Raw genomic sequence first — 14,032 nt, 5'->3', positions numbered from 1 at the left:
CTCTCTCCCTCTGTCACAGAGTAGTTTAGACTGTCAGTCACTGACTGGATCTAGTGTGACAACACCCTAGAATAACTCCCTCTCTCTCCCTCTGTCACAGAGTAGTTTAGACTGTCAGTCACTGACTGGATCTAGTGTGACAACACCCTAGAATAACTCCCTCTCTCTCCCTCTGTCACAGAGTAGTTTAGACTGTCAGTCACTGACTGGATCTAGTGTGACAACACCCTAGAATAACTCTGTCTCTCTCCCTCTGTCACAGAGTAGTTTAGACTGTCAGTCACTGACTGGATCTAGTGTGACAACACCCTAGAATAACTCTGTCTCTCTCCCTCTGTCACAGAGTAGTTTAGACTGTCAGTCACTGACTGGATCTAGTGTGACAACACCCTAGAATAACTCTGTCTCTCTCCCTCTGTCACAGAGTAGTTTAGACTGTCAGTCACTGACTGGATCTAGTGTGACAACACCCTAGAATAACTCCCTCTCTCTCCCTCTGTCACAGAGTAGTTTAGACTGTCAGTCACTGACTGGATCTAGTGTGACAACACCCTAGAATAACTCCCTCTCTCTCCCTCTGTCACAGAGTAGTTTAGACTGTCAGTCACTGACTGGATCTAGTGTGACAACACCCTAGAATAACTCCCTCTCTCTCCCTCTGTCACAGAGTAGTTTAGACTGTCAGTCACTGACTGGATCTAGTGTGACAACACCCTAGAATAACTCCCTCTCTCTCCCTCTGTCACAGAGTAGTTTAGACTGTCAGTCACTGACTGGATCTAGTGTGACAACACCCTAGAATAACTCTGTCTCTCTCCCTCTGTCACAGAGTAGTTTAGACTGTCAGTCACTGACTGGATCTAGTGTGACAACACCCTAGAATAACTCTGTCTCTCTCCCTCTGTCACAGAGTAGTTTAGACTGTCAGTCACTGACTGGATCTAGTGTGACAACACCCTAGAATAACTCCCTCTCTCTCCCTCTGTCACAGAGTAGTTTAGACTGTCAGTCACTGACTGGATCTAGTGTGACAACACCCTAGAATAACTCTGTCTCTCTCCCTCTGTCACAGAGTAGTTTAGACTGTCAGTCATTTACTGGATCTAGTGTGACAACACCCTAGAATAACTCTGTCTCTCTCCCTCTGTCACAGAGTAGTTTAGACTGTCAGTCACTGACTGGATCTAGTATGACAACACCCTAGAATAACTCTGTCTCTCTCCCTCTACCCAGATGGCACAGGGTAGCGTACAGTGTGGAGGGTCAGTCAGTGACTCTGTATCTGGACTGTGAGAAGGTGGAGAGTCTGGAGCTCCAGAGAGGTCTGAACCCAGAGGTCAGCACTGAAGGGGTCACTGTGTTCGGGACACGACTACTGGATGACCAGGTCTTCGAGGTAGGACTGTGTTGGAGGTAGGACTGTGTTGGAGGTAGGACTGTGTTGGGGGTAGGACTGTGTTGGGGGTAGGACTGTGTTGGGGGTAGGACTGTGTTGGAGGTAGCACTGTGTTGGAGGTAGGACTGTGTTGGAGGTAGCATTGTGTTGGGGGTAGGACTGGTAGGGCTGTGTTGGGGGTAGGACTGTGTTGGGGTAGGACTGTTGGAGGTAGGACTGTGTTGGGGGCAGGACTGTGTTGGGGGTAGGACTAGGACTGTGTTGGAGGTAGGACTGTGTTGGGGTAGGACTGTGTTGGAGGTAGGACTGTGTTGGGGGTAGGACTGTGTTGGAGGTAGGACTGTGTTGGAGGTAGGACTGTGTTGGAGGTAGGACTGTGTTGGAGGTAGTAAGAGTGTGTGTGGGGTTGGATTCTCTGTGTGTGGGGTTGGATTCTCTGTGTATGGGGTTGGATTCTGGGTTTTGATAGATTTATTAGTTATAGAATGGACTGACTCCTTGCTTGCTGTGGCTTCTGACCCTCTCACACATACACCCGCACACACACCCGCACACACACACACACACACACACACACACACACACACACACACACACACCCGGGCACACAGAGACAAACACAGAGCACTAACTCTATATCTCTCTACAGCCCCCTCTTGTGGTCATGTGTATGTACTTCACCCTGTCCCCTGGCATATCCCATCTAACATGACAGAATATTTCATTCATAAATAAAGATGTTATGTCATTGTTATAATAGATATATGTTTTTGTCCTTGACTCAGAAGACAATCTCTGGTTACTGGATAAATTATGTCTGGGATCTCCAGTTTGGTTTAAAACTACCTGCCTGTGTTGTATGTGTTGTGGAACCCAGTCATACAGCAGAATTACCTTTAACCCCAGTGTGTCTGGGGGCATTTAGTAGAATGACTGTAGTCTCAGGTGGTCTGGCTCTGATTCGACCCTCAAACTGTGTTTGGGCTGGATTCAGATGTGTGTGTGTGTGTGTGGGTGTGTGTGTGTGTGTGTGTGTGTGTGTGTGTGTGTGTATGTGTGTGTGTATTTGTGTGTGTGTGTGTTTGTGTGTGTGTGTGTGTGTGTGTGTGTGTGTGTGTGTGTAGTTAATTCTCCTGCGCCTGTTGGGCCTAAAACTCTGGAGACAATTAACTGGTTCGGGACGATGAAAGAGCCTGTAAAATCACATTGATCACACACACACACACACACACACACACACACACACACACACACACACACACACACACACACACACACAAGCATTGCCAAAGCTCAAGCAAATCTACAGACACACATATTAGACTCTCTGGTTGACAATCACATTAATTCAGTCACCGATAGGTAATCACATTCATTCAGTCACCGATAGGTAATCACAGTCATTCAGTCACCGATAGGTAATCACATTAATTCAGTCACCGATAGGTAATCACATTCATTCAGTCACCGATAGGTAATCACATTCATTCAGTCACCGATAGGTAATCACACTCATTCAGTCATTGATAGGTAATCACATTCATTCAGTCACTGATAGGTAATCACATTCATTCAGTCACCAATAGGTAATCACATTCATTCAGTCACTGATAGGTAAACACATTCATTCAGTCACTGATAGGTAATCACACCCAATCACATCCCATTCAGTCACCGATAGGTAATCACATTCATTCAGTCACCGATAGGTAATCACAGTTAATCACATTCAGTCACCGATAGGTAATCACAGTCAATCACATAATCACATTCATTCAGTCACCGATAGGTAATCACATTCATCAGTCACCAGTCAGTCACTGATAGGTAATCACATTCATTCAGTCACCGATAGGTAATCACATTCATTCAGTCACCGATAGGTAATCACATTCATCAGTCACCGATAGGTAGGCACATTCATTCAGTCACCGATAGGTAATCACATTCATTCAGTCACCAATAGGTAATCACATTCATTCAGTCACCGATAGGTAATCACATTTATTCAGTCACTGATAGGTAATCACATTCATTCAGTCACAGTTCATAATAGCTGTACCATTTACCCCAAAAATAACAGCTACATGAATAAAAAGAAACATGGTCTGTGTGTTTCATCTATGTTATTAATGTGTGTGTTTCATGTATGTTATTAATGTGTGTGTGTTTCATGTATGTTATTAATGTGTGTGTTTCATCTATGTTATTAATGTGTGTGTTTCATCTATGTTATTAATGTGTGTGTGTTTCATCTATGTTATTAATGTGTGTGTTTCATCTATGTTATTAATGTGTGTGTGTTTCATCTATGTTATTAATGTGTGTGTTTCATCTATGTTATTAATGTGTGTGTGTTTCATCTATGTTATTAATGTGTGTGTGTTTCATCTATGTTATTAATGTGTGTGTGTTTCATCTATGTTATTAATGTGTGTGTGTTTCATCTATGTTATTAATGTGTGTGTTTCATCTATGTTATTAATGTGTGTGTTTCATCTATGTTATTAATGTGTGTGTTTCATGTATGTTATTAATGTGTGTGTGTCCACAGGGAGAAATCCAACAATTGTTGATCGTAGCCGACCCCAGAGCTGCAGAGACCTACTGTCAAGACTACATTCCCGACTGCCACACCCCTTTACCCTACGACAGCCTATCACAAGAGACTGAGGAGGTGAGTTCCCTTTAGGCAACCTATCAAGAGACAGGGAGGTGATGATGAGAGTCCCATTAGACAGCCTATTCTATGACAGAGTTATTTAGGTGACTAGCCAATGTTTAAATGTCTCATCTCTCTCTTCTCCTTTATCTCTTTCTTTCCATTCATTGCAGTATCTCTCTCTCTCCCTCTCCTCTCTCTCTCTCTGTCTCTGTCCCCTCTCTATCTCTCTCTCTCCCCTCTCTATCTATCTCTCTCTCCCTCCCCTCTCTATCTCTCTCTCTCCCCTCTCTATCTATCTCTCTCTCCCTCCCCTCTCTATCTCTCTCTCTCCCCTCTCTATCTCTCTCTCCCTCCCCTCTCTATCTCTCTCTCTCTCCCCTCTCTATATCTCTCTCCCTCCCCTCTCTATATCTCTCTCCCTCCCCTCTCTATATCTCTCTCCCTCCCCTCTCTATCTCCCTCTCCCTCCCCTCCCCTCTCTATCTCTCTCTCCCTCCCCTCTCTATCTCTCTCTCCACCTCCCTCCCCTCTCTATCTCTCTCTCCCTCCCCTCTCTATCTCTCTCTCCCTCCCCTCTCTATCTCCCTCCCTCCCCTCTCTATCTCTCTCTCCCTCCCCTCTCTTATCTATCTCTCCCTCCCCTCTCTATTTCTCTCTCCCTCCCTCTCTATATCTCTCTCCCTCCCCTCTCTATATCTCTCTCCCTCCCCTCTCTATCTCTCTCTCCCTCCCCTCCCCTCTCTATCTCTCTCTCCCTCCCCTCTCTATCTCTCTCTCCACCTCCCTCCCCTCTCTATCTCTCTCTCCCTCCCCTCTCTATCTCTCTCTCCCTCCCCTCTCTATCTCCCTCCCTCCCCTCTCTATCTCTCTCTCCCTCCCCTCTCTTATCTATCTCTCCCTCCCCTCTCTATTCTCTCTCCCTCCCTCTCTATCTCTCTCTCCCTCCCTCCCCTCTCTATCTCTCCCTCCCTCCCCTCTCTATCTCTCTCTCCCTCCCCTCTCCATCTCTCTCTTCCTCCCCTCTCCATCTCTCTCTCCCTCCTCTCTCCTTCTCTCTCTCCCTCTCCTCTCTATCTCTCTCTCCCTCCCCTCTCCATCTCTCTCTCCCTCCCTCTCCATCTCTCTCTCCCTCCCTCCCTCCCCTCTCCATTTCTCTCCCTCCCCTCTCCATCTCCCTCTCCCTCCCCTCCTATCTCTCTCTCCCTCCCCTCTCTATCTCTATCTCCCTCCCCTCTCCATCTCTCTCTCTCTCCCCTCTCCATCTCTCTCTCCCTCCCCTCCCCTCCCCTCTCCATCTCTCTCTCCCTCCCCTCCCCTCTCCATCTCTCTCTCCCTCCCCTCTCTATCTCTCTCTCCCTCCCCTCTCTATCTCTCTCTCCCTCCCTCCCCTCTCTATCTCTCTCTCCCTCCCTCCCCTCTCTATCTCTCTCTCCCTCCCCTCTCCATCTCTCTCTCCCTCCCCTCTCTATCTCTCTCTCCCTCCCTCCCCTCTCTATCTCTCTCTCCCTCCCTCCCCTCTCTATCTCTCTCTCCCTCCCCTCTCCATCTCTCTCCATTGAGATATTTAGTCAGACAGTGTTTGTTTGCCAGTGTTCCGTGTCTTAAAATTCTGTACGCCAGTGTTCCATGTGCTAAACTTCCGTGTGGCAGTGTTCCGTGTGAAAATGTTCTGTGTGCCAGTGTTCCGTGTGCTAAAGTTCCGTGTGCCAGTGTTCCGTGTGCTAGAGTTCTGTGTGGCAGTGTTCCGTGTGCTAGAGTTCTGTGTGGCAGTGTTCCATGTGCCAGTGTTCCGTGTGCTATAGTTCCGTGTGGCAGTGTTCCGTGTGCCAGAGTGTGCCAGTGTTCCGTGTGCCAGTGTTCCGTGTGCCAGTGTTCCGTGTGCTAGAGTTCTGTGTGGCAGTGTTCCGTGTGGCAGTGTTCCGTGTGCTAAAGTTCTGTGTGCCAGTGTTCCGTGTGCTAAAGTTCCATGTTCCAGTGTTCTGTGTGGCAGTGTTCCGTGTTCCAGTGTTCCGTGTGCCAGTGTTCTGTGTTCCAGTGTTCCGTGTGCCAGTGTTCTGTGTTCCAGTGTTCCGTGTGCCAGTGTTCTGTGTGCCAGTGTTCTGTGTGCCAGTGTGTGCCCACCTCTCTTCCTCTGTCCCCTGTTCGATTTAACTCCTGCCTCACTCCATGGCCTCTGAACACAGCGGTGTGTGTGTGTGTGTGTGTGTGTGTGTGTGTGTGTGTAGGAGACAAAGCCCAGGAGAGTGAAGGTGGAGGAGTTTGATGAGTTTGACTACAGTGACCTTTACGATGACCTCTCTGTCTCCACGGTTACTGTGAGACCTAACATCACAGAGTATGAGGTGAGAGGTGACCTCCACAGTACCTGACCAGACACAGAAAGATGGATAAACAATAAAACAATAAGTTGAGAAAAAAAAAATGATCTGGACACCATGTCTAATGTTGCTCTCTCTGAGCATTCCATTTCAACCATCCATTCATTCTCTCAGGATTGGGACTGTTCTGTGGTTCTAATCAGAGAACTAGAATGCCATTGTGGTTCTGTGGTTCTAATCAGAGAACTACAATGTCATTGTGGTTCTGTGGTTCTAATCAGAGAACTACAATGTCATTGTGATTCTGTGGTTCTAATCAGAGAACTAGAATGTCATTGTGGTTCTAATCAGAGAACTACAATGTCATTGTGGTTCTGTGGTTCTAATCAGAGAACTACAATGTCATTGTGATTCTGTGGTTCTAATCAGAGAACTAGAATGTAATTTTAGTTATGTGGTTCTAATCAGAGAACTAGAATGTCATTGTGGTTCTGTGGTTCTAATCAGAGAACTAGAACGCCATTGTGGTTCTGTAGATATAATCAGAGAACTAGAATGTAATTTTGGTTCTGTGATTCTAATCAGAGAACTAGAATGTCATTGTGGTTCTGTGGTTCTAATCAGATAACTAGAATGTCATTGTGGTTCTGTGGTTCTAATCAGAGAACTAGAATGTCATTGTGGTTCTGTAGTTATAATCAGAGAACTAGAATGTCATTGTGGTTCTGTAGTTAAAATCAGAGAACTAGAATGTCATTGTCGTTCTGTGGTTCTAATCAGAGAACCTGAATGTCATTGTGGTTCTGTGGTTCTAATCAGAGAACTAGAATGTCATTGTGGTTCTGTGGTTCTAATCAGATAACTAGAATGTCATTGTAGTTCTGTGGTTCTAATCAGAGAACTAGAATGTCATTGAGGTTCTGTGGTTCTAATCAGAGAACTAGAATGTCATTGTGGTTCTGTGGTTCTAATCAGAGAACTACAATGTAATTGTGGTTCTGTGGTTCTAAACAGAGATCTAGAATGTCATTGTGGTTCTGTGGTTCTAATCAGAGAACTAGAATGTCATTGTGGTTCTGTGGTTCTAATTAGAGAACTAGAATGTCATTGTGTTCTGTGGTTCTAATCAGAGAACTTGAATGTCATTGTGGTTCTGTGGTTCCAATTATAACCAGTATTCTAGTTCTAGTGGTTCAGCTCAAGATTACATTCTGAAATGTCTTGTGCTACTGTTGACTGTGGATATGATGATGATGATCGGTTGTCCTGTGTGTGTGTGTGTGTGTGTGTGTGTGTGTGTGTGTGTGTGTGTGTGTGTGTGTGTGTGTGTGTGTGTGTGTGTGTGTGTGTGACAGATTGTAGAGTACGAAGACTACGACAACGAAACAGATGAGTACGAGGTCAGAGAGTATGAATACGAGGAGGAATTTGAAGATCGATACGGATTGGCCGAGAGGGAGAGGGCGGAGTCCTGGAACGGACAGGTACATCTCACAATGCAATGTCTGTCAGCAACTCAACACTAAACAACTCTTGTGCACTCTAACTAGAGATGTGTGCTTGTGTGTGTGTGTGTGTGTGTGTGTGTGTGTGTGTGTGTGTGTGTGTGTGTGTGTGTGTGTGTGTGTGTGTGTGTGTGTGTGTGTGTGTGTGTGTGTGTGTGTGTGTGTGTTCCTCTCTACCAGGAAAGAATAGAGAAAGGAGAGAAAGGAGAACCATCCTACTTTGGAGCAGTAAGTACACACACACACACACACACACACACACACACACACACACACACACACACACACACACACACACACACACACACACACACACACACACACACACACACACACACACACACTTCAAATAGCCACTAGTAATAATTTCATGTTTTCTCTGGCATCTTGCAGAGCACCTTAATCACAGGCCCCGGGGGTCTTCCAGGACCAGAGGTGAGTCAGTGGTGTTATTTAGTGTATACCAAGGGGGGGGGGGGGGGGGGGGGGGGGGGGGGCAAAGTATGACCCCCGGACACTTCAATCCGGCCCCTTGGTCACTTGAATCTGGCCTCTCGGGCACTTCAATCTGGCCTCTTGGGCACTTCAATCTGGCCTCTCGGGCACTTCAATCTGGCCTCTCGGGCACTTCAATCTGGCCTCTCGGGCACTTCAATCTGGCCTCTCGGGCACTTCAATCCGGCCCGTCGGGCACTTCAATCTGGCCCCTCGGGCACTTCAATCTGGCCCCTCGGGCACTTCAATCTGGCCCCTCGGGCACTTCAATCCGGCTCGCGAGACAAGAGAAAAAGATACACATTTTTTTACCCATTTTTCGTGGTATCCAATTGGTAGTTACAGTCTTGTCCCATCGCTGCAACTCCAGTAAGGACTCAGGAGAGACGAAAGTCGAGAGCCGTGCGTCCTCCGAAACACGACCCAGTCAAGCCGCACTGCTTCTTGACACAATGCCCGCTTAACCCGGAAGCCAGCCGCACCAGTGTGTCGGAGGAAACCTGGCGACCGTGTCAGTGTGCACTGCGTACGGCCCGCCACAGGTGTTGCTAGAGCTACGGAAACCTCGGCCTGCCGAACCCTCTCGATGCAGTGCTTTAGTCCGCTCCACCACTCGGGAGGCCCCCACAAATGGACTTTAACCAACAATTGTTCCCCCAAAAGATGCGTCCCTCCGTTGAATTTCAAAATCTCGATGTGGCCCTCGAGCCCCTGCTCTATACTGTCTCTGTCACCCTGTTGTGTTTCATTGGTTCAGTTTCTCTCTCCACGACTTCTGTTGTGTTTCATTGGTTCAGTTTCTCTCTCCACTACACCTGTTGTGTGTCATTGGTTCAGTTTCTCTCTCCACGACACCTGTTGTGTGTCATTGGTTCAGTTTCTCTCTCCACGACACCTGTTGTGTGTCATTGGTTCAGTTTCTCTCTCCACGACACCTGTTGTGTGTCATTGGTTCAGTTTCTCTCTCCACGACACCTGTTGTGTGTCATTGGTTCAGTTTCTCTCTCCACGACACCTGTTGTGTTTCATTGGTTCAGTTTCTCTCTCCAAGACACCTGTTGTGTTTCATTGGTTCAGTTTTTCTCTCCACTACACCAGTTGTGTTTCATTGGTTCAGTTTCTCTCTCCACTACACCTGTTGTGTTTCATTGGTTCAGTTTCTCTCTCCACTCCACCTGTTGTGTTTCATTGGTCCAGTTTCTGTGTTTCTGAATCCTGATCCTGGGGGTGTAAAGGGGTGGACATGAATGTTTTTGCCAATAACACACCTGCTTCCACTAACCAAAGGTTTGATAATGTGTTGACTAGTGGAATCAGCTATATAGTTATTGGGCAAAAACTCAAATATGCACCTTTTTGGGTCCCCCGGACCAGGATTAAGAAACCCTACACTGTACTGTATACTGTACTGTGTCCTCTCTCCAGGGAGAACAAGGACCCCAGGGGCCCACAGGACTGGTAGGACCTCAAGGAGACCTAGGAGAACTGGTGAGTTACAAACTAACATACACTCTCTCTCTCTGTCTCGAACACATATTAACACACACACCTTATGTCTCTCTCATGCATTTTCACCACCTATCTCTCACAACACACACTTTCAGATGAACACATAAAGCACACCATACATTGTATCAGTCTGTCTCTCTCTCTCTCTCTCTCTCTCTGTCTGTCTGTCTCTCTCTCTCTCTCTCTCTCTCTCTCTCTCTCTCTCTCTCTCTCTCTCTCTCTCTCTCTCTCTCTCTCTCTCTCTCTCTCTCTCTCTCTCTCTCTCTCTCTCTCTCTCTCTCTCTCTCTCTCTCTCTCTCTCTCTCTCTCTCTCTCTCTCTCTCTCTCTCTCTCTGTCTCTCTCTCTCTCTCTCTCTCTCTCTCTGTCTCTCTCTCTCTCTCTCTCTCTCTCTCTCTCTCTGTCTCTCTCTCTCTCTCTGTCTCTCTCTCTCTCTGTCTCTCTCTCTCTCTCTCTCTCTTTCTCTCTGCCTGGGACTTCCAATTCAGGAAGTAAATGTCGTTCTTTATCATCATAATGATCTCCATCCCCCTTCCTCAGGGTCCTCCAGGCCGGCCGGGTCTCAACGGGGCTGATGGGATACCAGGTCCTCCAGGGAACATCCTCGTTGTTCAGGTCAGAACACCGTAACGTTTTGGGCACAAACACCACCCTTGTTGTTGTTACTAACATGTTCGCCACAAACACCACCCTTGTTGTTGTTACTAACATGTTTGCCACAAACACAACCCTTGTTGTTGTTACTAACATGTTCACCACAAACACCACCCTTGTTGTTGTTACTAACATGTTCGCCACAAACACAACCCTTGTTGTTGTTACTAACATGTTCGCCACAAACACCACCCTTGTTGTTGTTAATAACATGTTCGCCACAAACACCACCCTTGTTGTTGTTACTAACATGTTCGCCACAAACACCACCCTTGTTGTTGTTACTAACATGTTCGCCACAAACACCACCCTTGTTGTTGTTACTAACATGTTCGCCACAAACACAACCCTTGTTGTTGTTACTAACATGTTCGCCACAAACATAACCCTTGTTGTTGTTACTAACATGTTCGCCACAAACACAACCCTTGTTGTTGTTACTAACATGTTCGCCACAAACACAACCCTTGTTGTTGTTACTAACATGTTCGCCACAAACACAAACCTTGTTGTTGTTACTAATATGTTCGCCACAAACACAACCCTTGTTGTTGTTACTAACATGTTCGCCACAAACACAACCCTTGTTGTTGTTACTAATATGTTCGCCACAAACACAACCCTTGTTGTTGTTACTAACATGTTCGCCACAAACACCACCCTTGTTGTTGTTACTAATATGTTCGCCACAAACACAACCCTTGTTGTTGTTACTAACATGTTCGCCACAAACACCACCCTTGTTGTTGTTACTAAATGTTCGCCACAAACACAACCCTTGTTGTTGTTACTAACATGTTCGCCACAAACACCACCCTTGTTGTTGTTACTAACATGTTCGCCACAAACACCACCCTTGTTGTTGTTACTAACATGTTCGCCACAAACACCACCCTTGTTGTTGTTACTAACATGTTCGCCACAAACACCACCCTTGTTGTTGTTACTAACATGTTCGCCACAAACACCACCCTTGTTGTTGTTACTAACATGTTCGCCACAAACACCACCCTTGTTGTTGTTACTAACATGTTCGCCACAAACACAACCCTTGTTGTTGTTACTAACATGTTCGCCACAAACACAACCCTTGTTGTTGTTACTAACATGTTCGCCACAAACACAACCCTTGTTGTTGTTACTAACATGTTCGCCACAAACACAACCCTTGTTGTTGTTACTAACATGTTCGCCACAAACACAACCCTTGTTGTTGTTACTAATATGTTCGCCACAAACACAACCCTTGTTGTTGTTACTAACATGTTCGCCACAAACACAACCCTTGTTGTTGTTACTAATATGTTCACCACAAACACAACCCTTGTTGTTGTTACTAACATGTTCGCCACAAACACCACCCTTGTTGTTGTTACTAACATGTTCGCCACAAACACCACCCTTGTTGTTGTTACTAACATGTTCGCCACAAACACCACCCTTGTTGTTGTTACTAACATGTTCGCCACAAACACCACCCTTGTTGTTGTTACTAACATGTTCGCCACAAACACAACCCTTGTTGTTGTTACTAACATGTTCGCCACAAACACCACCCTTGTTGTTGTTACTAATATGTTCGCCACAAACACAACCCTTGTTGTTGTTACTAACATGTTCGCCACAAACACCACCCTTGTTGTTGTTACTAACATGTTCGCCACAAACACAACCCTTGTTGTTGTTACTAACATGTTCGCCACAAACACCACCCTTGTTGTTGTTACTAACATGTTTATCACAAACACAACCCTTGTTGTTGTTACTAACATGTTCGCCACAAACACCACCCTTGTTGTTGTTACTAACATGTTCGCCACAAACACAACCCTTGTTGTTGTTACTAACATGTTCGCCACAAACACAACCCTTGTTGTTGTTACTAACATGTTCGCCACAAACACAACCCTTGTTGTTGTTACTAACATGTTCGCCACAAACACAACCCTTGTTGTTGTTACTAACATGTTCGCCACAAACACAACCCTTGTTGTTGTTACTAATATGTTCGCCACAAACACAACCCTTGTTGTTGTTACTAACATGTTCGCCACAAACACAACCCTTGTTGTTGTTACTAATATGTTCGCCACAAACACAACCCTTGTTGTTGTTACTAACATGTTCGCCACAAACACCACCCTTGTTGTTGTTACTAACATGTTCGCCACAAACACCACCCTTGTTGTTGTTACTAACATGTTCGCCACAAACACCACCCTTGTTGTTGTTACTAACATGTTCGCCACAAACACCACCCTTGTTGTTGTTACTAACATGTTCGCCACAAACACAACCCTTGTTGTTGTTACTAACATGTTCGCCACAAACACCACCCTTGTTGTTGTTACTAATATGTTCGCCACAAACACAACCCTTGTTGTTGTTACTAACATGTTCGCCACAAACACCACCCTTGTTGTTGTTACTAACATGTTCGCCACAAACACAACCCTTGTTGTTGTTACTAACATGTTCGCCACAAACACCACCCTTGTTGTTGTTACTAACATGTTTGCCACAAACACAACCCTTGTTGTTGTTACTAACATGTTCGCCACAAACACCACCCTTGTTGTTGTTACTAACATGTTCGCCACAAACACCACCCTTGTTGTTGTTACTAACATGTTCGCCACAAACACCACCCTTGTTGTTGTTAATAACATGTTCGCCACAAACACCACCCTTGTTGTTGTTACTAACATGTTCGCCACAAACACCACCCTTGTTGTTGTTACTAACATGTTCGCCACAAACACCACCCTTGTTGTTGTTACTAATATGTTCGCCACAAACACAACCCTTGTTGTTGTTACTAACATGTTCGCCACAAACACCACCCTTGTTGTTGTTACTAATATGTTCGCCACAAACACAACCCTTGTTGTTGTTACTAACATGTTCGCCACAAACACCACCCTTGTTGTTGTTACTAATATGTTCACCACAAACACCACCCTTGTTGTTGTTACTAACATGTTCGCCACAAACACCACCCTTGTTGTTGTTACTAACATGTTCGCCACAAACACCACCCTTGTTGTTGTTACTAACATGTTCGCCACAAACACAACCCTTGTTGTTGTTACTAACATGTTCGCCACAAACACAACCCTTGTTGTTGTTACTAACATGTTCGCCACAAACACAACCCTTGTTGTTGTTACTAACATGTTCGCCACAAACACAACCCTTGTTGTTGTTACTAACATGTTCGCCACAAACACAACCCTTGTTGTTGTTACTAACATGTTCGCCACAAACACAACCCTTGTTGTTGTTACTAACATGTTCGCCACAAACACAACCCTTGTTGTTGTTACTAATATGTTCGCCACAAACACAACCCTTGTTGTTGTTACTAACATGTTCGCCACAAACACCACCCTTGTTGTTGTTACTAATATGTTCGCCACAAACACAACCCTTGTTGTTGTTACTAACATGTTCGCCACAAACACCACCCTTGTTGTTGTTACTAACATGTTC

General features: G+C 45.6%; 1 protein-coding gene across 1 annotated transcript in view; it reads left to right on the top strand.

The window, feature by feature from the left end:
* LOC139424280 (collagen alpha-1(XI) chain-like) overlaps positions 1–14,032 on the top strand; it is an 88,974-nt gene that overhangs the window by 13,552 nt on the left and 61,390 nt on the right. The window contains exons 4-11 of the mRNA XM_071175970.1: positions 1,234–1,396; positions 3,951–4,073; positions 6,287–6,403; positions 7,735–7,863; positions 8,065–8,112; positions 8,278–8,319; positions 9,805–9,867; positions 10,427–10,501. Coding sequence (XP_071032071.1) covers positions 1,234–1,396; positions 3,951–4,073; positions 6,287–6,403; positions 7,735–7,863; positions 8,065–8,112; positions 8,278–8,319; positions 9,805–9,867; positions 10,427–10,501 — 760 coding nt within the window. The remainder of the gene's footprint in view (positions 1–1,233; positions 1,397–3,950; positions 4,074–6,286; positions 6,404–7,734; positions 7,864–8,064; positions 8,113–8,277; positions 8,320–9,804; positions 9,868–10,426; positions 10,502–14,032) is intronic.

This window comes from Oncorhynchus clarkii, chromosome 13 (assembly GCF_045791955.1).
Source record: "Oncorhynchus clarkii lewisi isolate Uvic-CL-2024 chromosome 13, UVic_Ocla_1.0, whole genome shotgun sequence".
Lineage (NCBI taxonomy): Eukaryota > Metazoa > Chordata > Actinopteri > Salmoniformes > Salmonidae > Oncorhynchus > Oncorhynchus clarkii.
The sequence above is the reverse complement of the archived record's forward strand: the minus strand, read 5'-3'. Positions and strand labels throughout refer to the sequence as shown.